The sequence below is a fragment of the Microtus pennsylvanicus genome, chromosome 3 (assembly GCF_037038515.1).
Source record: "Microtus pennsylvanicus isolate mMicPen1 chromosome 3, mMicPen1.hap1, whole genome shotgun sequence".
Classification (NCBI taxonomy): Eukaryota; Metazoa; Chordata; class Mammalia; order Rodentia; family Cricetidae; genus Microtus; species Microtus pennsylvanicus.
In genome coordinates, this window is record NC_134581.1 from 33638696 (window position 1) to 33663002 (window position 24307).

A 24307-nucleotide genomic window follows, 5' to 3' on the forward strand; every position below is an offset into this window, starting at 1 on the left:
TGACTCTCCCACTCCCCCTCCAGTCCTAAGAGAGGGCAGGGTACCCTGCCCTGTGGGAAGTCCAAGGCCCTACCCCCTCCATTCAGGATCTTGGCATTTTCTTGCTCTAAATTCTAGCTAAAAATGTTTCCTTTGTCTGTTCTGTGCTTGTACTTGCTTCTGTGTGAGACTGATATTCTCTCTATTTGGTACTCTTCCTCAGTGCTTTCTGAAATGCATTGTGTAGAGCAGAATGCCGTTCTGCATAGGAGACTGTGTAGAAACAGATACTGTGGTCATATTTTTTGGTATTGCTATTTGTATTTCCCTTCTAAAAATTCCCTGTAAGCAAAAGCACTGAGTAATCCTGCAGTGGAGAAGCAGCTTTAAGTGTGACCTCATTTGAATATGGAGCCATTGTTTTTCATCCCTCGTAATCTCAATTAATAGAACTAGTTCACATTTTGCAAAATTGTATTGCAATTAGGTTTGAGATTAAATTAAGTAAAACTAATAGTTTAGCATTTAGTCTTTTTCATCAGGTAAGAAGTTTAGCCTTGGGAGCTGAGTGTGGTAGTGAAAACTTTTAGTTCTAGCACCCAGAAAGTAGCGGCAGCAATAGTCTGTGTGAGTTTGAGGCTAGTCTGGTCTTCATTGGCAGCCAAGGCTACATGGTGGGATACTGTCTCAAAACAACAACAAAAAAATTTAACTTTGGACTAGAGAAGTGGCTGAGTAATTAAGAGCACGTGTCTTTTTTGTAGAGTTCTCAGTACCCATGTCAGGTGGCTTACCAACTGTAATCTAGTTCCAGGGACTCCAAGGTCCTCTTCTGGACTCTTCAGGCACCTACACTCATATATACATAGTCACACACAAACACATATATATGCATATAATTAAAAAATAATAGCCAGGCGTGGTAGCACATGTTTTTAATCCCAGCACTTGGGAGTCAGAGGCAGGTGAATCTCTGTGAGTTCAAGGCCAACTTGGTCTACAAAGCCAGTTCCAGAACAGTCAGAACTCTTAACACAGAGAAACCCTGTCTCAAACGAAAACAAAAATAATATATATATGTATATATATATATATATATATATATATATATATATATTTTATATTTTAAAATTTTACTGGGAGAGATGGCTCAGTGGTTAAGAACATTGGCTGCTCTTCCAGAGAAATCAAGTTCGGTCCCAAGCACTCACATGGTGGCACTTGACCATTTGTAACTTCAGTCCCGGGGTACCCAGTGCCCTCTTCTGGCCTCTTTGGGCGCCAGGCACATAAGTAAAATAATTTTAACTTTAAAACCTTCTTAAAATGAACAAGTTGCATTTATATAAGCTACTAATTTATTTATTTATTTGGTTTATTTTGAGGCAAGGTTTCCTATAGCTCAGGCTGTAGGCTGTTGACTTGTGATTCTCTTGCTTTACTTCCCATGCACTGTGGATACACCATGCCTGACTAAAAAAATACATCAAAACCTTTGTCTTGACACTGGCAAGAATATACAAGAGGCAGCATCTTTGTAGCAGTTTTGTAAAGACCACTTTACTTATTGTCAGAGGAAAAGAAGGAAAAATACCAATAGGCTTGACTTTTCCATAGTGTCATGGAGTTGAGTCACACAGCTCTTTCAGGCTTATTTCTTTATTAGCAATAGGTAGTTAAAGTTCCTTTGTTCTTTCAAAGGTGTGATAACTCTTTTTTTGTTGTTGTTATTCAATTACACCTTTTGTATCTTGTGATCTGGCTAACAATACAAAACTTCCCGAAGAAGCCATTTTCTCCCATATTCTCAGTGACTGTCTCGGTGATATTGATATAAGAGCAACAAAGAATTTTGAATTTGGTAATTTTTCTTGTCATAGAAAATGAATAAGATAGTTGATAATTAAATGCTCATGCATACTAGAACACATTGTTTATACTTTTCTCCCACTTAAGTCATTTGCTAGTATTAAATTCTTATTTGCTCAGGGAAATAGACTCAGAAAATGAACTTATTGCAAAGTATGTGTTTTAGTTAGTGCTCTGTTGCTGTGAAGAGACTCCAGGATGCAATTCTTATAAAGGAAAGCATTTAATTGGGGCCGGCTTACAGTTCCATTGTTGTCAAGGCAAGAAGCGTGGTGGCAGAAAAGAGAAACACTGGGCCTGGCTTTAGCTTCTGGATCGCCAAGGCCCACCCTTACTTCCTCCAACAAGGCCACACCTACTCCAAACAAGGCCACAGGTCCTAACCCCTATCGAGTAGCCATTCACTAATAACCAACCATTCAAAACTATGAGCCTATTGGGGGCATTCTTGTTCCAAACACCACAGTAAGTAATTTCTCAGCAAAGGAGAGATCTTCCCTTTATGTCCTATTTCTGAAAAAATTCCCCTTTCTACCCAGAGAGCATGTGATAGAAGAGGAATGAGGTTAGATGTTCTGTATGGTAATTGAAATGAAGTAATTTAATATATCCTAACTCATTCAATAGTTTTTATTGTTATTTGCAGTAAAAAACTCGGAGTATTTGCAACAAGCTGCATTAGAAGAATATGGTCCAGAGCTTCATGTGGCTTTAAGAAGTCGAAGAGATGAATTACAGTATTTAAGGAAACTTACTGAATTACTTTTTCCTTATATTTTGCCTCCTAAAGCAACAGATTGCAGGTATAAATGTACTAGAAAATATCATAGTAGTATTTGTATATGTATAGCAATGTATATAGTAAGTATATACATATAACATGTTATATGTATATTACTATGTTTTATTATAAGACTTATGATATGAATAGTTTTTCACTTGAGAATAATTTGTCAGATTTTAAAATGCCAATTTAGGTGCTGAGTATTTAAAGTATATTGTGTGGCCTTAGAATTTGTTATTAAAAACTGATTTTAGAAATCAAAGATAAGTATGAGTAAAATTAATTTTATTTGAAATCCTCCTTTATTTTCTTGGTGTTCCTTTTGAAAGATGTGCACACAGGCTGGAGAGATGGCTCAGCGGTTAAGAGCATTCCTGCTCTTTCCAAGGTCCTTGAGTTCAATTCCCAGCAGCCACAGGGTGGCTTACAACCATCTGTAATGAGGTCTGGTGCCCTCTTCTGGCCTGCAGGAATACACACAAACAGAATATTGTATACATAATAAATAAATAAATTTTAAAAATAAATAAAAGATGTACACACTATGATTCTTACAGTCAGAGCACTTTGAGCAGATTCTGCAGCTAAGTTTGGGTTTTAACTGTCCAGCTGGAAAGAATAACTAGGTGCTCTCTCCTCCGTTCTCTCTTCTTCTGGTAAAAGTATACTTATGTTTTCCCATAAGTTACCTCATTTCCCTTACCCTAATTATTTTTTTTTGAAACAAGGGTTCTCTGTATAGTCATGGCTGTCCTGGAACTCGTTCTGTATACCAGACTGGCCTTGAACTCACAGAGATCACCTGCCTTTTCCTCCCAAGTGCTTTCTGATAGTTCTTAGAGGGAAAAATTGTGACTTATTCTTTCGTTCCTTCTTTTCCTTTTATTCTACTCTACCCCTTTTGTATCTCTTTCTATTTATTGATACAGAACCACACTATGTAGTGTTCCCTACCTGCTTTGCCTCCCAGTGTTAGGATTGTAGGTATGTGCCACCATGCGCAGCTCTGTGATATTCTTGAAAATAATTATTTATTAAATGATGTGTAGTTACACGTCGGTAGAATATTGTAATATTTTGACTAAGCTGTCTTTAGCTGAATGCGCCCTGTAGTCTCAACCCTGTAGGTGCCTGAAGCAGAAGAGGAGTACAAACTTGAAAATCCATCCTGGGCATCATGGAGCATCCAAGCTCCTCCATCTTAAAGAAATTTGTAGTCTAATTTGTATTACTAATTAAAATATTCTCAGTCCTAGGGAATGTACTATTGAACATACTGCTCATAAACAATTTTTTGGTGTGTTTGTTAGAGATTAAAACCAGAACCTTGTATATGTTAGTCAGTCTCAACTACATCTCTAGCCTGCAAACATGAATTTATAAATAGGCTAAAGATTGTAGAAGGAACAGTGTTCTGATGTCTCCTTAGTCTTTCTTTCTTTTAGACATTAGTCACTTTTAGCAAGCTAAGAACATAAGCGCAAGTTTGTGATTCTGCACTGTGTCACCTGGCACTTGCTGGAAATGCAGAATTTGATGGATGACCTGTCCTTGTCCTACTGAATTTTAATCTGATGGTTTTGGTTGGTTGGATGGGTGGGTAGGGGAGGAACCTTAGGAATCCTGTAAGAGAAGCTCCCTTCCACTGAACTACATTCTCAGCCCCCTAATTTTATTTGACACAGGGTTTTATGCTGTAGCCCTGTAACTAGCCTGGAAGTCACTATGTAGACCACGCTACTTTGAACTAAGAGATCTAATTGCCTCTGCCTCTCCAGTGCTGGGATGAAAGGCATGGCCCACCGTGTCCAGCCCCATAATTTCACTTTAATAGGATCTTTAGTTAGTTCAGAGGTGTTTGAAAGATGAGGAACTAATGATAATCACTAAATACAGAATTATTATTTTTATTTCCAGATCCCTGACATTACTTATAAGAGAGATTCTATCTGGTTCTGTGTTTCTTCCTTCTTTGGATTTCCTAGCCGATCCAGTAAGATGAAAAATTTTTATTTTAATTATAAAATATACTTGAGTTACTTTTTTAAAAACTATTTTATGTGTAAAATACAGTGTTATGAAACATGTGCTTATCTGAGCATCCATCATCATCACCTTCCAAAACTTTGGTCTTAATACCAAAACCCTATAAATTCAACACCCACAAACAATAATTCCTTATTCCCACTTGAGTCTTTGGTAATTACATATCATGTTTTAGAATTCCTTTCCTTTTCAATTCTCAATAATAATCTATTAAATGTCTGTGTCACATTTTACTCATTTATTTATCCATTGATGAACGAATACTTCGACAATTCTGACTTTGGTTCAGTTGAATTTTTGAAGGAACAGGTTTAATTTAAATGGCAAAGAGAATTGCCCTTTGCTCATGCTTTGGGAGTTAAGAACCTCTGATTGTAGTTCTTTGGAGTCCCTCCACAATACATATGTGCAGAACTTTAGTCTGTCACTTGTGCTGTTTATTTTTGTAGTGAGCTTGATAATGTGAAAGTTTTGAGAATTCTTGGCAGAGCACGACAGTGGAATTATTTTGACTTGTGTTCATTGCTTTTCCTTAGGATACTGTCAATCATTTGCTTATCATCTTCATAGATGACAGTCCTGTGAGTATTGAAGTATTACAACACTTGTAAGTGCACTAAATTTTGACTGTGTGTACCAACTCGAGTGTGAATTTTACTGAGCTGATAATTCTGTTTCTTCAAAGCCCGAAAAAGCAACTGAACCAGCTTCTGCTTTGGTGCCATTCTTGCAGAAATTTGCAGAACCTAGAAATAAAAAACCATCTGTGAGTATTTTCAGCACTAACGTTTTTAAGATAACAGTTTTAAAATACATTTGTGTATCTTTAACTTACTCTTCTTCTCATATTGTGACAAGGTGCTGAAGTTAGAATTGAAGCAAATCAGAGAACAACAAGATCTTTTATTTCGATTTATGAACTTTCTGAAACAGGAGGGAGCTGTACACGTCCTGCAGTTTTGTCTGACTGTTGGTGAGGCTTCATTTGCATCTCACTCGTATCTTTTTTATACTTGTTAATGCTTTGGTTATTTAGAGCAGATCTGATGTCCCCATGCAAAATTTTGTCTGCTAGATATTCTAAGAGTGACTGAGTTTCTCTCAGGTGGGGCATGATCTTATCTTTGGCTGCAGTCAAATCCTAGTAGCAGAAAAGAATTATTAAAATCTAACATTGCAATACTGTGTGAAATATCTCACTAACAGTCCAAACCAGTACCACTTTGTCTCCATTTTGTTCAGAATATCAAACTGTAATATCACAGGTCATTGGATTTGTGAGAAACTCTATGAGCTGTCATAGATGGATTTTTCTTGGGGCCGCCAACACATAAAAAATGACACAGAGACTTATTATTAATTATGAAAGCTCAGCCTATAGTTGAGGCTTGTCCCACTACCTCTCATAATTTAAATTAGCCCATTTATATTAATCTACGTTTGCCTCATGGCTTTTTAACTTTTCTTCGAAGCATCTTTCTTTCCTGTTTCTTCTCCATGTCCTATGGCAGCCCTCCTGCGCCTCAATTTATCTCCTTTTCTTCTCTCTCTGCCTGGAAGTCCCACCTAATCTCTTCCTGCCTGGCTATTGGTCATTCAGCTCTTTATTAAACCAATCAGAAGATGCCTTGGCAAAGACACATCTTCACAGTGTACCAAAAGATTATTCACCAACATTTCCCCCTTTTTGTTTAAATAAAAAGAAAGGTATTAATTCTAACACAATAAATTATATACAATAAGAACAATTACCAGGTATTGTCTAAATAAAAAGTTTTACTCTAACATAGTAAAACTAATTGCAATAGGAACAATTATCAGGTAACAATTATATTTACAATGTCCAGTCTATTTGTATTTGGCAAATTCAGAGAAAATACTCCATTATTTATCTTATCTTGGGGAGTCCAAAGTTTTGTACCTAATTCATTTTCTATCCTAACTTGTATTTCCAACCCAAAACTATCTTTTTAGACCTCAAAACATTTTTTTTTGGTACAGTTTAAGCTTTTATGCCTTTCTGTAGCACCATTAATAAAAACTCAGAGATAGATATTAGGGTTCAACCTGAAGGTCAGGAAAGCAAAACAGCCAGCCACTGGCTCTTAACTCTACCTCAGTCTGAAATGGCGATCCCGCCCCCAGAAATCCTCAGAATGAGACTGTGTGTGAGAGCTGTCTCTTCCTGTCTTGTAATTTTCTCTAGTGCTGGGATTAAAGGTGTGCACCACTCAGTGTCTGTGGCAAACTATTGTGGCTACTGGGTTTAGAGGTATGTGTCACCACTGCCTGGTTTGTAAGGCTGACCAGGGTGGCTGTTTTACTCTCTAATCTTCAGGCAAGCTTTATTTATTAAAATACAAATGAAATATCATTACATCTCTCAACCTTATACACTTTACAATTTTTTGTGAGTTTCCTTCTTTTAATTTGTTAATAAGGAAAACTGCAACTGTAACTGTCTAGTTTTCAATCTATCAGAGACCTGAGAAGGATTGAGTAAACAGGAAGTACAGAGCCAAACAACTTCCAAATCTATAGAAATGGCAGAAACAGCTGTCTGTTTGATTGTTATCTGTCTTATCCTAAATAGCTTTCAAGGACTAGAACTTTACATTACATTTTTAAATGAGCTGCATAGGTACAATAGCTTAAACATATATACAGTATACAAAATAACCTTAAATTTGTATCAGTATATAAAAATCTATATCCATGTAAAATATTTGAGACTAGTAGTTGTTCAAAAATAGACTCAACAATCTACCCTTTTATCCCATCATTCTATACTATATCCGCCTTTTTCCCTTCAGAAAAAGATCCATGGATCTAATCTTCTTTGTTTAGCTTTCTCCCTGACCATGAGCAGTAACAATATGTAACCAACCCCCCTACAAGATGACAAGCATCCATAACCCATGGAACAACTAAAAACCTCCCATCCTACCTCTTGGGAATATGGGTGTTGTGTTCTCTAGATTGCTTCCTGTTGTCTGTGAACAACAGTATCCTTTAGGGAACCTGAGGAACTTGAGATAATGGTTAAGTCCTGGGAAAACTGGCCATTACATTTGTTGACCAGTCTCTGTGAATGGAAAAGTGCAAGGCTTATCTACAGTCCTGGCTGAAATAGTCTGTGAGGCTGAACCGTCTCACTCAGCAGCCTTGAAGCTGTTCTGGATGTAGAATTTTGAGGAAACTGCAACAGAGGCATTCTGAAAGGTTGGATCACTGGGACCACGCATTTTCATTGGTTCCCTTCTTCCGAAAATACACAAACTTTCAAAGGTAACATACAAATCTACACTAACACTAGTATGGACTGTGTGTTGTACACAAGTCATCCAAAGATGATTTTTTGTTTTATGTTCCTCATGTCTAGCTGAAATCCTCAGGAGGTCTCCCCTGGTTGATCATGATTAACTTTGAAAGAATCCATAGCTTTTCATTTCCTGTGGAAACAAAAGTGCAACCTCTCCCCAAATGGAACACATTGTTTGACTTCCATTTTGAAGCCAAGATATCCCTAAAGTATCTAGGCTGGTTTAATTTAGCAGTTCTTTCCATGAGCCAGTGTCTCCCAGGAGCTGTTGTTCGCTGTTCATTAGCATTCAGAAAATTCAAAGTAAATAAAGCCCCCTACACGATCCAGATGTCCTTTGTAGTTCTCATCTTTAAGTGGCTTTTTTTTAAAAAAAAAATATTACTTCACTTTCTCTTTACTATTATTTTTAAACTTTTTTTTCTATGACTGTCTATACCCATTTTCTTTCTTCACTAAGCACATTTTAAAATGTACTGTACCTTTTTAAAAGTTTTCTGTGTCTGGATCTGGCTACTAAGCACTTGCAGTGTTTTCTGACCATGTGAGACAAATCTTAAACTGCCATGTCAGACACTGCACAGCTCAACGTTGCGCCTGTGCTGGTGGATAGTGCTGGCAGCTGGCTCCAGTCTGTAGGCAGCAGCTGGTAGCCACACTGGTTCCGAGCACTAGCCTGCCTGAGAGCCTGCAGGAGTCGGAAGCTACATCTGGCTCCTGGTCCAGAATTTTTAAAAAGCTTTTTTAGGCCCTATGTTTGGATATTTGAGCCCCCATGTTGGACACCATATGTAGATGGAGTTTTCTTTGGACCACCAGCTTACAAATAACAATTTTGAAAGCTCAGCCTATAGCTTCGGCTTGTCTCATAGCTCTTATAATTTTGATTATTCCATTTATATTAATCTATGTTTTGCCTTGTTGCTTTTTATGTCTCTTCCATCTTGCACCTTCTGTTTCTTCTCTGTGTTTTGTGGTATCTTTCCCATGCCTTGATTTATAATCTCCTTTTCTTCTCTCTCTGCCTGGAAGCTCTGTCTAACCTCTTCCTGAATAGTAGCTATTGGCCCTTCAGCTCTTTATTAAACCAATCAGAAGGCACCTTGGCAAGGACACATCTTCACAGTGTACAAAAAGATTATTCCACAACAAGCTGTATTTTCATTATTATGTAGTGAGTCACAGGATTTTAAAATAGTGAAAGACCTTTGGTATAAGAAACTAATCCAATCTGTTATTTACGGAAAAATTTACAAATATACTATTTTGTTGTTGCAAATTTATATTGATATTAATACATTTATATATTTTCTATTAAGATAAAAATCTTGTTGACTTTGTCTTTCATCTGAGTTTTCTACTCTCAAGTGTTTTTTTAAAAACTTAAAATAATTAATTCGATTGTATTTGCTGCTTTTAGTTAGAATAAGAATATGAAGTTTTCATGATAGTGTTTATATTAAAGTAATTTTTTTCCATAATCTTTCTTTGATTTGTTAGAGGAATTTAATGATAGAATTTTGCGACCAGAGTTATCAAATGATGAAATGCTCTCTCTACATGAGGAATTGCAGAAGATTTATAAAACATACTGCTTGGATGAAAGTATCGACAAAATCAGATTTGATCCCTTCATTGTAGAAGAGATTCAGAGAAGTAAGTCAAAGATGACAAAGAGAATGGATATTCTATATCTTTCTAGTTTCCAAGTTTTCTTCATATGTTTTTTTTTCTATTTTAAAAAAGATTTAGACATAACTTATTTACGGGGAGGTTCTCTTATTATGTAGCCCTGGCTATCCTGGAATTCACTTTACAGACCAAGCTGGCCTCAAACTCAGTGATTTGTCTGCCTCTGCTTCTCTGGTGCTGGGATTAAAAGCCTGGGTCACCACACCTGGTACCTTATTACTTTCAAGTATGTGCACACGCACACCCACACATGAGCATAGGTGCCCTTGGAAGGCAGAGGTTTCAGTTCCCTCTTGCGCTAGAGTTACAGGTGTTTGTGAGCTGCCCAACAAGGTTCTGGGAACTGAACTACAGTCCTTTGCAAGAGCAATATGCACTCTTGATTGCTTTCTGTATTCTTTACTTATTCTAACAGCTGTGGAAGCTACATGGGCAGCTAACTTGCCATTTTCTTCAAATTCTTAGAGATCTTTTGTTAATTTTCTTAGTTTAAAGAATTTTTTTTACATACTTATTTTACTAGCAAGATGAAAGATTTGAGGAAGAGGAGTGTTCACTATTTGCATAACTGAGGCAGGCATGGATGTGCATATCTGTAATCCTAGCACTTGGAGAAGGAGGCAGGAAGACCACAGTTTCAAGGACAGCCTGTACAAGTTCCAGTACAGTCTGGCTGCCAGTAAGATCCTGTAAAAAAAAAAATCCATAAAACAAAAGACTCATGTAACTAATGTTTGTCAGAACTACAGGTAGGTTATTCTTAGTTCTCATTCTAGTAAGATTTCTTGTGGTGGTGTTTCTATAAAACATAATTTGTATGTTTGTTTCACATAATGAATTTTAAACGACTATGTTTTATTTCTGTTATTCAGATATAATTTGCACAACCGATTCTTTTTAAACAGTTGCTGAAGGTCCATACATAGATGTTGTGAAACTGCAAACCATGAGATGTCTTTTTGAAGCATATGAACATGTTCTTTCCCTCTTGGAGAATGTGTTTACCCCTATGTTCTGCCACAGTGATGAGGTAAGTTAGGCTTTCAACACAGGACTTTATATACTTCATAGTGGCTCTGATAGCTTTAAGTTAAGTGATTTAAGCAGCAAAATAAGTAAAAAAAAAAAACAAGATGAAGTAAGATAAAGTAGTATATTTCAATATCAAATACTGGTTTAGTTAATCCTAATTTGTATTTATTGTTTTGAAGTATTTCAGGCAACTTTTAAGAGGTGCAGAATCGCCAACACGTAATTCCAAATTCAACAGGTAGGCATATTTAACTGTGGTGTGTACTGGTTTTGACTTGATGTCGCTGGTCATTCTGTGATAGCATTATAGTCTTTATCAACTGTTTGTCTGAATGAAATCCACCTGCTAGAGATACGTAAGTCCAAGGTTTCAGCTTCAGTGGTGAAAGTTTTCTTTGGCTTTTATGAGCACCTGTTATCTTTAGCATACCTCTTTCTAGTTTTAAAATATAAAAAAGAAAGGCAGGACGGAAGTACAGATACTAATACAGCCATTTAAAGTATGTTCTTCCAGCAGAGGCAGAAGGGCTGCCATGAGTTCTGTGAGACCCTGCCTTAACACACACACACACACACACACACACGGACATTCGCACACATACACTATCTATCACTAATAAATCTACAGTCAGCCTTTTAGTGATAATACTATCTCAGCTCCCAGCTGGCACAGAGTAAGTATGTGCTTCTAAAGCTGGTTTTCTAGACAACAGACTATGGCCATGTCAGTGGTTTTCTTAACATGATAGCAATATTGGATTTAAGTTTAATTATTTCCAATAAACATTGTTAATTAATTTTTTAATACTAAAAAAGTAAAATATGTTTTTTATATTTATCTGAGTTTAATGTTGACTGTCACACTTAAGAGGACTCTGCTTCTCTGATACTCCAGGATTCATTTATCTAAATAGAATCAGTAGAAGAAGGGCTGGAGAGATGGCTCAGCGGTTAAGAGCATTGCCTGCTCTTCCAAAGGTCCTGAGTTCAATTCCTGGCAACCACATGGTGGCTCACAACCATCTGTAATGAGGTCTGGTGCCCTCTTCTGGCCTGCAGACATACACACAGACAGAATATTGATACATAATAAATAAATAAATAAATATTTTAAAAAAAAGAATCAGTAGAAGAGTTTGCTAACATTCTTTAGCTAAAAATTTAGAGTAGCTGTGATGCTTTGCTGTTAAGTGACTTAGAGGATATCAAATAGTCTCCTTTTTTTTGGTTTGTTTCTTGTAGTTTAAAAGTGAAATTTTAGTGCATATAGCTAATTCTGACCTACTTTATTGTATGTTCAAAGCATAACACTTGAGGAATGTTTTGCTTACTTTATAACTTTAAGTATTCTTTAAAAAGTTGTGGATTTTTGTTTGTTTGGGATCGAATCCAGGGCATCATACTAGACAACAATATTACTACTGAGATCCTTAGCCCCCATACATTTTGTTGTTTGTATGAGACAAGAACTCACTGTATAGTCTAGGTTAGCCTCAGACTTGAACAGTGCTAGGATTATAGGCATAGGCATGAGACACCATCCCTGGAAAAACATTCATTTTTACTTCAAGCCAAAAATACGTGAAGAAGCACATATGAGTACATCTAACACAGACACAATTCTGTATTGGAAAACCTGAGCTGCTGTTTGTTAGCTTAGTCTTTACATATTTTCTGCTGTATCAAATGGACACCTAAGGAGAAGAAAATGCTGAGTTATTTGCTGACATACTGTTTTCAAGAACGCCAGTAATCTAGATTTCATATACCCAGCCATGTACTAGTCTTTCTTCCCTGTATGGTATGATTTATAGGATTTCTTCCTCTTGCAAAGGTGAAGGCTATCCACTTGTATGACTTTTGAGCTTTTTAAATTTGATGTTATATTCTAAAGTGAAACCTATTTAATATCTGGGCTTTCTCTCTCTCCTCCTCATATAATCTCACATATCTGATATTGCAGAGGTAGCCTAAGTTTGGATGATTTCCGGTAAGTCTTAAGCATGTGATTTTTTTTTCAGTATAAATTGTCTGTTTTAATCTAGAAAGTTCACCCCCAAGAAACCTAGGTGCAACTAAAAAGGAAAAATAAGAATCACTGTGCTGCCCCTGCTCTTATATAAATTATTTAGAATAAGTTTTTAAAGTGGATCTCTACTTTGATTCTAGAAATATTTTCAAAATAACATATAATTATGAAATAAAATATCCTAATACTATTAAGATAGTTTTATTATTTATTTACTAGTATTTTATTTTTCAAAGTTGTTGACTCCTTTTGTGGGTAAGGAGGGTTACTCATTCTACGGAACAATTTTTATAATTATTTGTGTTTAAAGAATTGTGGGTTTTATTTTTTATTTTCTGGCCCCAAGTATATAATGACGTTTCTGTGAGTATAGGCATAGTCACAAATGAGATTTAAAAATATGTCATAGTTCAAAACCTGCTTTGTTTTTAATCTCTAAATCCTGGAGCAGCCTGTCTAGGCTCTAGAAATTTTGTAATTTTAATATTTTAATAAAACCTGGTATGTTTGAAATTTGACCAGTATTGTTTTATATCTCTAATTGTTGAATTATTTCAGTAGATAAGTTTTGCCTATAGGAATAATAGCTTCCATTGAGCTAAGTAGTCTAAACAAGTGGTCAGATTTTACACTGGTCTCTGGTGGTAGTCCGCAAGTTTTAGGTTGGATAAAGTTAGAGTTTAGTTTACCGAGACCTAGAACATCTGGCCCCAGTAGATCATTTCCTGATGCTTTTAGACTTTCTCTCCTTTTTTCTTTCTAGCAATTTCTGCTTTTAGAAATTCACTTTTGAAAAAAATTGTAGAACTAGTATTTAATGTTTATGGCAGAGCGGGCTGCTTTCTTGGAGCTATGCCTGCTTTTATTCTTCCATCATTGCTAACCTTTCTCTCTGGCATCTTTCTTTTGTTTGTATTACTTTGAAGTTAACTACATTTGTTTTATACCTGATTCCTTTTGGAATATGAGATTATAAAACTGAATTTACTTGAGCATTTGTCATAGAGGTGAATTATTTTTCATCAAGTTTTGTTTAAAAAAATATAATGGGAAGATCATAGTTTTATATTTTTATGTTGCATTCTTATTTTAGTGATTCAGTTCTTCTAAATCAGTGGTTCTCAACCTTCCTCATGTTGCGATCCTTTAATACAGTTCTCATGTGGTGACCCCATCCATAAAAATATTTTGTTGCTACTTCATAACTGTAATTTTGATACTGCTATGAATCATAATGTAAACCTCTGATATGCAATCCCAAAGGGGTCACGACCCAGAGTTGAGAATCACTATTCTGAATGGATGTACAGTTTTTAAAAAATTGTTTGACAGATCCATACATGTGTATGTTTTGACAAAATTCTTGTGGCAATGAGAATTATATACCAGTAGGGGGCTGTCATTCTCTCAAAACTTTTAAGTTCAGTTAATGTTTTGAAGTTAGCCTTAGCTACATTTCAAATGTTTGTTAGTAAATTTTGTCTCATTTATTCATACAAAGAGTTAATATGCTCTGACAATTTTGGTTCCTGGATGCTGAAACTTATTCTGACTCTGAAAACTCCAAACATTCTTAATTTTCCTTTAATTTGCTATTTCAAAGCTAGTTTGCTTTTTTTTGCTATTGTGTATAGTACAGTAGATGCCAATAATTTACTATGTACCTGATACATTTTTGTTTAATATTTAGAAGCACACAAAAAAGAGGAGAATCATTTGGAATCAGCAGAATAGGTAGCAAAATTAAAGGAGTATTCAAGAGTACTACAATGGAGGGAGCTATGCTGCCCAATTATGGTCTGGCTGAAGGTGAAGATGACTTTGTAAGTGGAAATTCTTCAATTAAAAAAATTCAATTTGATATTTCTACAATTTTGTGTTTCAATATAGCATTAAGTGTGAGGTATGGTAACTTATTTTCCCTATTCTTTATTTTCTTCCTTTAGACTTTCTTTATATATTAATGTTTATTCTTTCATTAGTTTTGTAGTTTCATTGTACTTATCCCATTAAAATTCTTTTCTTAGACCGAGTTATTGATTATTAAAGAAAATAAGTCCAGGAATTTCCAGTAGTCAGTTTACGACCTTTGATATGTGCTTGTGTGTGTATGCTTGTATGTGTGCAGGTGCATGTGTGTGTACACCAGAGGATGAAGTAAGGTGCTGTTCATCTGGCAAGGTGCACCTCTTTTATTTTTCTTTTCTGAGAGAGAGAGAGAGTGTGTGTATGTGTGGTGGTACATGTGAAATTGAGAGGACAACTTGGGAGGAGTCGGTTCTCTTTTTCCACAGTGTAGGGCTTGAGAATTGAGCTCAGGTCACCACGCTTAGCAGCAAGCCCCTTTTTTTACTAAGCCATTTCCTGGGCTTGCTTATTTATTTATTTATTTGTTTATTTATTTATTGAGATAGGGTCTCTCACTGGCTTGGAGTATTCCATTGAGTGTAGGGTTAAGCCCAGCCCATTGGGGGCGGGTTTGCCTCAGGCTAATGTTTACCTATAAATCTGCTGGGCATGTGCCCAACCCTTCCCTTCTGCTTCCTGTTCTCCGTGGGAACTGTGGTACTGTAAGTATATTTCCCCATTAAAGCTGTGTATATTTTTTAACAATCTGTCTGCATTCATTTACGCCGCTACAATTGAGATGCAAGGATCTGCCCATGTTTGCCTCCTTAGTGTGGGGACTGTAAGCCTGCACTATTGTTTGTATACCACTGTTTTTTGTTTTTTTAAACAGGATTTATTACCTGGAAATAGTGGTATATAACTTTAATCCCAGTATTTGCAAGGCAGAGGCAGGCAGATTTCTGAGTTTGAGTCTATATAGTTAAGTCCCACGACAGCCAGAGCTACATAGTGAGAGCCTGCTTCAAAGCAAAACCAAAAACAAACAAGTCAGGGTCTGTCTAAGTGTAGCCCTGGCTGGTGTGGTGCATTGTGTAAAGCCAGGCTGGTATTGCCTCATCTCCTGGGGTTAAGAGCATACGCCTCCACACCCAACTCACAGCTTTCACTCTGTCCTGGGGATTTAACTCAGGTCTTTTTTGTTGGCAAGACAGGCACTTTATGGAATGAGTCATCTTCCTAGCCCCTTATCATCTCTTCACTGGACTTCCACTTCAGTCCCTATGTTACCTCTTTCCACCCATATGCTTCAGGAGTGTTTGCGTTGTTATCGGAAGCCTTAATTTCCCATTGCTTAGACGGTGGCACTTATCCATGTCAGCTCCCAGGCCTCGTCCGAGACTTGCTTATGTGTATTTCGCTTGCCGTGCTGTTGTACCTTTCTGACCTTTGCACATGCAGCCCTGCATGATGGGCCTTTGGAAACTTCTGTGCTTCATACAGAAAGCTTCACTTTACCTTTACAGTCGCCTGGTGTGCATTAGCCTTTACCTGAGCTACCACCAGAACTTAGCATTTTCTCACGTTGTGACCTTACTACTGTCACTGTTACTATTTTGAATATATTATTTAATTAATACATGGCGATTTTACTTATTTATGATATAGGATATAATAAATAAATATGTAAATATAATCCATATATGCAATGAATAATGATCAGATCAAGGTAATTGATAGATCTCACTCCTGATAATTCCTATTTTTAATTTTGGAAGCGTTCACTGTGCTCTCCATTAGTTATGTTGAAGTCATTGTTAGTAAGCATAGTCATTGTATTGCTTCTGGAGCCAGGTGCTAAGGATGATGCCACTTAGAGTTTAGAAGACACTGAACAGGTTGTACTGCTGATCTTAAAGATCACAGGCCACATGCAATACTGTGCTAGTTAGGACCTTGAAAATTGTTTTTCTAGGAATTGCTAATCTCCCTGGCGTGTAATTTGAAAACTTGAAATGATATTTGGCAGTGGTACCTACTTGCTAAGTATTGTGATTTGAAATCAGGACCGTCATATCTGTTGTACATGGGATATAATTAGTAGAGTTAAACAGGCCATCTGCCTGAAGTACTTAAGAATGATGCTTGGAGTATAGTAAGCGCTTGCACACTGTATAGCACAGTAGCAGGGCTTATAGCTCTATGGCTACAAGAGACATTGTGATAACTGGCTCAGGGGTGAAAACCTGGCATATGGGATTATGACTGCCTGAGTCAGTAGAATCATGTGTTCAAGACTAGCCAGAGCTGAGTGAGACCTTGTCTCACTTCAAAACAATTGGAACTATCTGAAAATATGCTTCTTTCCAAGTTCAGAACTAATTTACAAATAAATTTCTGAAATCGAATATGCCCATTAATAAGTTGTCAGTTAAGCACGTATAGGAAAGCTAAACATAGGAAACATTACTCTTTCTTAAGTAGAGAACCTCAGCTAGTCTTTTATCTCTGTCTTCCTTATTCCCCACACTCTTCTTAGAGGGAATCTTTTTGAAAATAAAACAAAATGGAAATTACTTAGTTTACTTTATTGACATTTTGCCTGGATATGGTGGTATCTACCAGTAATATCAGTGTTTATGAAAGTGAAGCAGGAGAATGTTCAGTTCAAAGCCAACCTGGGCTGTGTAGCAAGCTACCTGTTTCAAAAAGCAAACAAATAAATAAGGTAAACATTAACATGACTAAGAGATGTGTAGGTGACCATAGACTCAGAAGGATTCAAAAGAACTATGCTTATAGATGATCTTTTTAAAAGGAATTATTTTGTTTTAAGATATTAAATGAAATTATAGATGTTTATGACTTTAGAAGCAAAGAGGTAAGGAATCTAAATATACCAGGTATGGTAGCACTTATCTTTAATCCCAGCACTTAGGAGACAGAGTCAGGTGCATCTATGTGAGTTCAAGGTCATTCTGGTCTACATGCCAATTCCAGGACAGCAGGGTCTCTCCACAGAGAAAAGCCCAATCTCAAAACAAACAACAATCTAATTCTATAGAAATAGATCCTTTTTAGGTCTGCATTTGAATTGTGCATTCTTTTTGTTGCAGTGAATATATTTAGTTGAAGTAAATATTTTCATGAGAACGTTTTCAGGAATGGAGTTACTTATTCACAACTGTTTATGGTTCATTGTAGAAATATGTTGCCCAATTTCAGACAGATTATGCTGACATACATCAGGCATGTGTCACAGATCCATCTTCTCTGTATCACCTACATCAATGGCGTGATGCCTTTTATTTAATTTTATACTCTGAAATGGAAGATAGGAGTATATTAATTTTTATTAAGCATCAAAGTTGAACTTTTTATATTTAATCTTTTATGTTTTCCATAATGTAAAATGTCTCTTCTCTATTTTCTCTTATACTTTGATCTATATATGGTATCATGAAACATGGAGTTGATGCTAGTCACTTGTTAAGTTTAACTTTTTGCCGGGTGGTGGTGCATATCTTTGATCACAGCATTTGGAAGGCAGAGGCAGGTGGATCTCTTGAGTTCGAGGCCAGCCTGGTCTTCAGAGTGAGTTCCAGAACAGCCAAGACTGTTAACATAGAGACTGTTAACATATTTGTGTTTGTCTTCAAAAACAAATAAAAAAACTTAACTTTTTGTCTTGATTTTCTCAGAAAATTCTATATACCTAGTTTTCTAAGTTAAGAAAATGAATGTATTAGAAACATTAAGTTCACTGATCCCTTTTTCCAGATTGAAGAAGGTATTGTGGTAATGGAGGATGACTCTCCAGTAGAAGCTGTGAGCACACCTAACACTCCTCGAAACCTTGCTGCGTGGAAAATTAGTATTCCATATGTAGACTTTTTTGAGGATCCCTCCTCTGAAAGGAAGGAGAAAAAGGAGAGAATACCTGTGTTTTGTATCGATGTTGAAAGAAATGATAGACGAGCAGGTAAGATTTCTGAGTTCCTAAAATGCTCTGTATCTGTCTTTACTGAGTGTAAACTTGTTTTTTTTTTTTATAACTGTTGAATGAGATTCCAGATAAGTGTCCAGAGCGCAAAGGGGGTGAAAGGGTAGTGTTTCCTAGGTTACGTGCTATCAGTTGGCTGATTTGTAGTTCTTGATTCAAGACTCAGAGCCCAAGGAAGCTTATGTAATATTCTTTTGCTGTTTTGTTTTTTAAGATTTATTTTTATCTTATGTGTGAGAGTTTGGCTGTATGTGTATGTATGTGCCTGGTTTCTGGAGGTCTAGACCTGGAACTACAGGTTGTGGTGAACTACCCTGTGAGTGCTGGGAACCAAACCTGAATCCTCTGAAAGAGTGGCCAGTGCTCTTAGCCACCAAGCCATTTCTCTAATCCCTCTTTTTACTGGTTTTGTTGCTGTCATCATTAGCCATCGTACTTAGCTATTATTAATGTATTTGCCACTGTATTAAGTATTATACCAACTTATTTACTATATTAATTTTATATGAGTGGGTGGCACACATATAGAGGTCTCTTTCTACCATGTGGCTCCTAGCTATCAAGCTCAGCTGTACTGAGCTATCTCTCCACCTTGTATTCTACAAGTTTAAACAGCATTCCCTTTCCCCATTTTTTCTTTTCATGTTAAACATTTTTTAATAAATTTTTCATGCAATATATTTTGATCATATTTTTCCCTTTCCCACATCTTTCCTCCCACCCTCCTCCTTCCCCCTTTTTTTTGTTAACGGCAAAGTAGAATTGGATGAACTATGATCAAACACAACTTTACCCAATGTCTTCATGTTTTGCTGTCTTTTCTCCTTTGGCTGTCTCAGGTGTGGATTGTAATTGAGAACTGAACAGCACTGACAGCAGAATAATCACTCGCCACTCAGCTTTGTTGAGCAGGTGGGGCATTCAGTATAAAGGGAATGCGGAGTCTTGCACATTTTGGGACTGACGAACAGGAACTTCAAGGAAAGCTCAGGAAGGGGGAACATTTGTGAGGTGAAAAGGGAGAGGAGAGACTAGTTAACTGAGGAGCAGTGAAGGCCAGTGATTGTCGTTTCTCTTACTGGATTTTCCAAAAATATTTTCAGAAACTAATCCTAGTTCAGGAACACAGAACATAAAATCAGATTATTCCGAGTAATAATTCTGGAACTCACTCTGTAGACCAGGCTGGCCTCGAACTCAGAAATACACCTGCCTCTCCCTCCTGAGTGCTAGGATTCAAGGTGTACACCACTACCACTTGGTGGTCAAATACTTTTGTTATTGACTTTTTGAACAAACATTTAAAATTTTTGTGCTCTATTTCTGAGAGTTTGACTTAATAATTAAAATTTAAAATATAAACATATTCTAAAAATAGCTATAGTCATCAGCATGACAGAGCCTTACCATCCACGCCCAGAAAGCATGACCTCCAGAGGAGGAAAATGTGTGTCATTTTCATCACTTGCTACACTGATGCTTACTGCGCAGGAAAATACAATTCTCAATTTTATGGGCTGATGAAATGACTCAACTTGATTTACTGCTCTGGGACCCACATGGTGGAAGAGAGAACTGTGTTGTCCTCTGATTCACTGCTCTGGGACCCACATGGTGGAAGAGAGAACTGTGTTGTCCTCTGATTCACTGCTCTGGGACCCACATGGTGGAAGAGAGAGCTGTGTTGTCCTCTGACTTTCACATATGTGCCATGGCACGGTGTACATGTGTGTGCAGACAAACATACATAAATAATTTTGTAAATTTTAAAAATAGTAATTGCATACTTTTAAAAGTTCCTACTAGCTTTGTGATTCTATTATCAAAAACCATCTGTTTGCTTGTAATATCATAAAAATGAAATTTATCAATTCCTTCTAGATAATTTAGAATTAAAATATGAAATGAAATATGATAATGTGATAAATAAAATAAAGATTGTAATGTAATACTTCCATTTTAGTATTATTTTTTCACTTTTTGTAGTGGGTTATAAAATTGCTTATTTTTAACTTACAGTTGGGCATGAACCTGAACATTGGTCTGTCTATAGAAGATACCTTGAATTCTATGTACTTGAATCAAAATTAACAGAATTTCATGGTATGTTGTTTTCTTAATATAAAGCATAATAATTCAGTGATTGGCCTTCTTTTTTTTCTTTTCTTTATGTTTTTTTGTTTATTTTTTTTTAGTTGTTGAAAAAAAAATTTCCACCTCTTTCCCATTTCCCTCCCCCTCCTCCCACACATCGCCCCCTCCCCCCCACTACCCTCCTTCTCTCCCCCTCCTCCCCACTCCATGCCCCCTCCCTCTCGAGAATGAAGAGCAGTCCAGATTCCCTGCCCTGCAGGAAGTCCAAGGTCCTCCCACTTCTATCCAGGTCCAGGAGGGTGAGCATCCAAACAGGCTAGGCTCCCACAAAGCCAGTTCATGTATTAGGATCAAAACTTAGTGCCATTGTCCTTGACTTCTCATCAGCCCTCATTGTTTGCCCTGTTCAGAGAGTTCGGTTTCATTCCATGCTTATTCAGTCCCAGTCCAGCTGGCCTTGGTGAGCTCCCAGTAGATCAGTTCCACTGTCACAGTGGTGGGTGCACCCCTCGTGGTCCTGACTTCCTTGCTCATGTTCTCCCTCCTTCTGCTCCTCATTTGGACCTTAAGAGCTCAGTCCAGTGCTCCAAATTGGGTCTCTGTCTCTATCTCCATCCATCGCCAGATGAAGGTTCTAAGGTGATATGCAAGATATTCATCAGGATGGCTATAGGATAGGGTCATTTCAGGTTCCCTCTCCTCAGTTGCCCAAGGTACTAGCTGGGGACCTCTCCCTGGACACCTGCGAGCCCCTCTAGAGTCAAGTCTCTTGCCAACCCTAAGATGGCTCCCTTAATTAGGATATATATTTCTCTGCTTCCGTATCCATTCTTCCTGTGTTCCAACCATCCCATTCCCCCAAGCCCCCCCCCATCCTCCTCTTTTCACATTTCTCACCCCATTTCCCCTTTGCCCCATGCCACCTCACCCTCAAGTTCCCAGTTTTTGCCCGGCAATCTTGTCTACTTCCCATATCCAGGCGGACAACTATATGTTTTTATTTGGGTTCACCTTCTTATTTAGCTTCTCTAGGATCACAAATTATATGCTCAGTGTCCTTTATTTATGGCTAGAAACCAATTATGAGTGAGTACATCCCATGTTCATCTTTTTGGGTCTGGGATACCTCACTCAGAATAGTGTTTTCTATTTCCATCCATTTGCATGCAAAATTCGCGAAGTCAATGTTTTTTTACCGCAGCGTAGTACTCTAGTGTGTATATATTCCATACTTTCTTCATCCATTTCCATTGAAGGGCATCTAGGTTGTTTCCAGGTTCTGGCTATTACAAATAATGCTGCTATGAACATAGTTGAACAAATGCTTTTGTCATATGATAGGACATCTCTTGGGTATATTCCCAAGAGTGGTATTACTGGATCTTGGGGTAGGTTGATTCCGAATTTCCTGAGAAATCGCCACACTGATTTCCAAAGTGGTTGCACAAGTTTGCATTCCCACCAGCAATGGATGAGTGTGCCCCTTACTCCACAACCTCTCCAGCAAAGGTTATCATTGGTGTTTTTTTATTTTAGCCATTCTGACAGGTATGTAAGATGGTATCTCAAAGTTGTTTTAATTTGCATTTACCTGATCGCCAAGGAGGTTGAGCATGACCTTAAGTGTCTTTTGGCCATTTGAATTTCTTCTGTTGAGAATTCTCTGTTCAGTTCAGTGCCCCATTTTTTAATTGGGTTAATGATTGGCCTTCTTGAAATGTCTTGTATCAGATTTTTTTTACTTTAATTAAGTGTACCAATTGATGTTGACAGCTGTATGTAGGTCTGTTGAAAAGATGAATGTTGGTTTTTTGCCTTTTTTATATCTATATTTTAAGTTTTTACAATGTATATTGACTTTTTTAAGTAATAAAAGTTTAAAGTAGCTGTTTGTACATAAAAAATTGCTATCTACCTCTCTGTGTAAAGATTGTTTAAAACATAGTCATATCACTACAAGACAGTATTGTGAATCTGAATTTTCATAGTAGTTTCAAATAGTGTTTAAAGTAGCCGAAACAGTAAGAACTTTATGCACCAATTTCAGGCACATTTCCCGATGCTCAGCTTCCATCCAAAAGGATCATTGGTCCCAAAAACTATGAGTTCTTAAAGTCAAAGAGAGAGGAGTTTCAGGAGTATCTGCAGGTACAGCTCCAGCTCGCATGCTCAAATTGAGACATCAGTAACTCCAGTTTGTTTCTCTTCTCTTTATGCTTTTTCCTGTTTTCCTCAATTATTTCTTCTCTTTTTAATTGTATGTATTTATTGTACAAAGTAATGTTTTTATTATACCTTTACCTTATGCATGGATGATGTATTTTGATCATACTTCACTCATAATCCTTAATTCTCTTTTCCTCCTTCCCTGCCTCCTGCTGGTTGCTTTCTTCTTCCTACATAGCCCTCTTCCATTTTCATGTCTTTTTTTAAAATGTACAATCTTTTTTTAAGATTTATTTATTTATTATGTGTACAATGTTCTGCCTTCATGTATGCATGTATGCCAGAAGAGGGCACCAGATCTCATTAAGGATGGTTGCTGGGAATTGAACTGAGGACCTCTGGAAGAGCAGCCAGTGCTCTTATGTGCTGAGCCATCTCTCCAGCTCCTTAATCTACAGTTTTATGAGGGAAAATGTATAGTGTTTATCTTTCTGAGACTTGCTTATTTGCTTGACATGATGAGTCCAGTTCCATTCATTTTCTGGTAAATTATATCACTTTGTTCTTTGTGACTGAATGAATCAACAGTGTGCATACATAATACATTTGCTTATCCATTATCTGTTGTTGATGCATGCATAGTTTTGCTCTGATTTTGTAACTTGGCTGTTGTGAGTAGTACCATGGTAAACATGGATATGCAAATGTCTCTTGTTCATGCATGCTTTGTTCTGTAATACCTGTCCACAGAATTAAAACACACTTTTTTCTTTTTTTTTCAACTCACTTATTATCTATCAGTGTTCTGCCTACACACCAGAAGAGGGCACCATATCATTTTAGTGGTTGTGAGCCACTATGTAGTTGCTGGGAATTGAATTCAGCACCTCTGGAAGAGCAGCCAGTGCTCTTAACCTCTGAACCATGTATCTAGCCCAACATATATTTTTCTATGTAGATTTTAAAATGAACTTTTGTCTGGTCATGGTGGCACACACCTTTAATGCTAGCTAGCACTTGGGAGGCAGAGGCAGTTGGATCTTGGGGAGTTTGAGGCTAGCCTGGTCTATATAGTGGGTTCCAGGACAGATAGAGCTACATAATGAGAACCTGTCTTGGGGAAAATACCATATGTATACTGTTTGTATTTTTTTTTGATACTGGGGATCAAACTCAAGGTTTTGCATATGCCAACTAAGCATTCTAACACTGAGGTATATCCCTGATACTCAGTGGTTTTTTTTCAAATTAACAACCAATAAAATATTAGCTATTTCTTGAGAGGGTTTTAATTAGTTTTATGTTAATTAAAATCTTGACTTAGGAAAGAAAACCTTTTGGTATAAAAAAATTAAATGTATTCTAAGAATGTTGGACTGTGTTTGATTTTATACTTAACTTTCTCAGCTTGGGAATTATCCTTTTCACTTTATTACTTAGTCC

At 36.9% G+C, this 24307-nt stretch overlaps 1 protein-coding gene across 5 annotated transcripts in view; it reads left to right on the forward strand.

Moving 5' to 3' along the window:
• The window catches only part of Snx14 (sorting nexin 14), a 58611-nt gene that overhangs the window by 23739 nt on the left and 10565 nt on the right, over positions 1–24307 (forward strand). For 3 of the 5 annotated variants that reach the window (XM_075965039.1, XM_075965041.1, XM_075965040.1), the window contains exons 8-19: positions 2495–2651; positions 4550–4625; positions 5215–5259; positions 5364–5444; positions 5537–5651; positions 9501–9656; positions 10598–10722; positions 10904–10962; positions 14444–14576; positions 18382–18583; positions 20624–20707; positions 22746–22846. In XM_075965039.1, coding sequence (XP_075821154.1) covers positions 2495–2651; positions 4550–4625; positions 5215–5259; positions 5364–5444; positions 5537–5651; positions 9501–9656; positions 10598–10722; positions 10904–10962; positions 14444–14576; positions 18382–18583; positions 20624–20707; positions 22746–22846 — 1334 coding nt within the window. Of the gene's footprint in view, positions 1–2494; positions 2652–4549; positions 4626–5214; positions 5260–5363; positions 5445–5536; positions 5652–9500; positions 9657–10597; positions 10723–10903; positions 10963–12687; positions 12715–14443; positions 14577–18381; positions 18584–20623; positions 20708–22745; positions 22847–24307 lie in introns of all 5 variants that reach the window. The other 2 variants (XM_075965037.1, XM_075965038.1) reach the window with 1 other exon arrangement.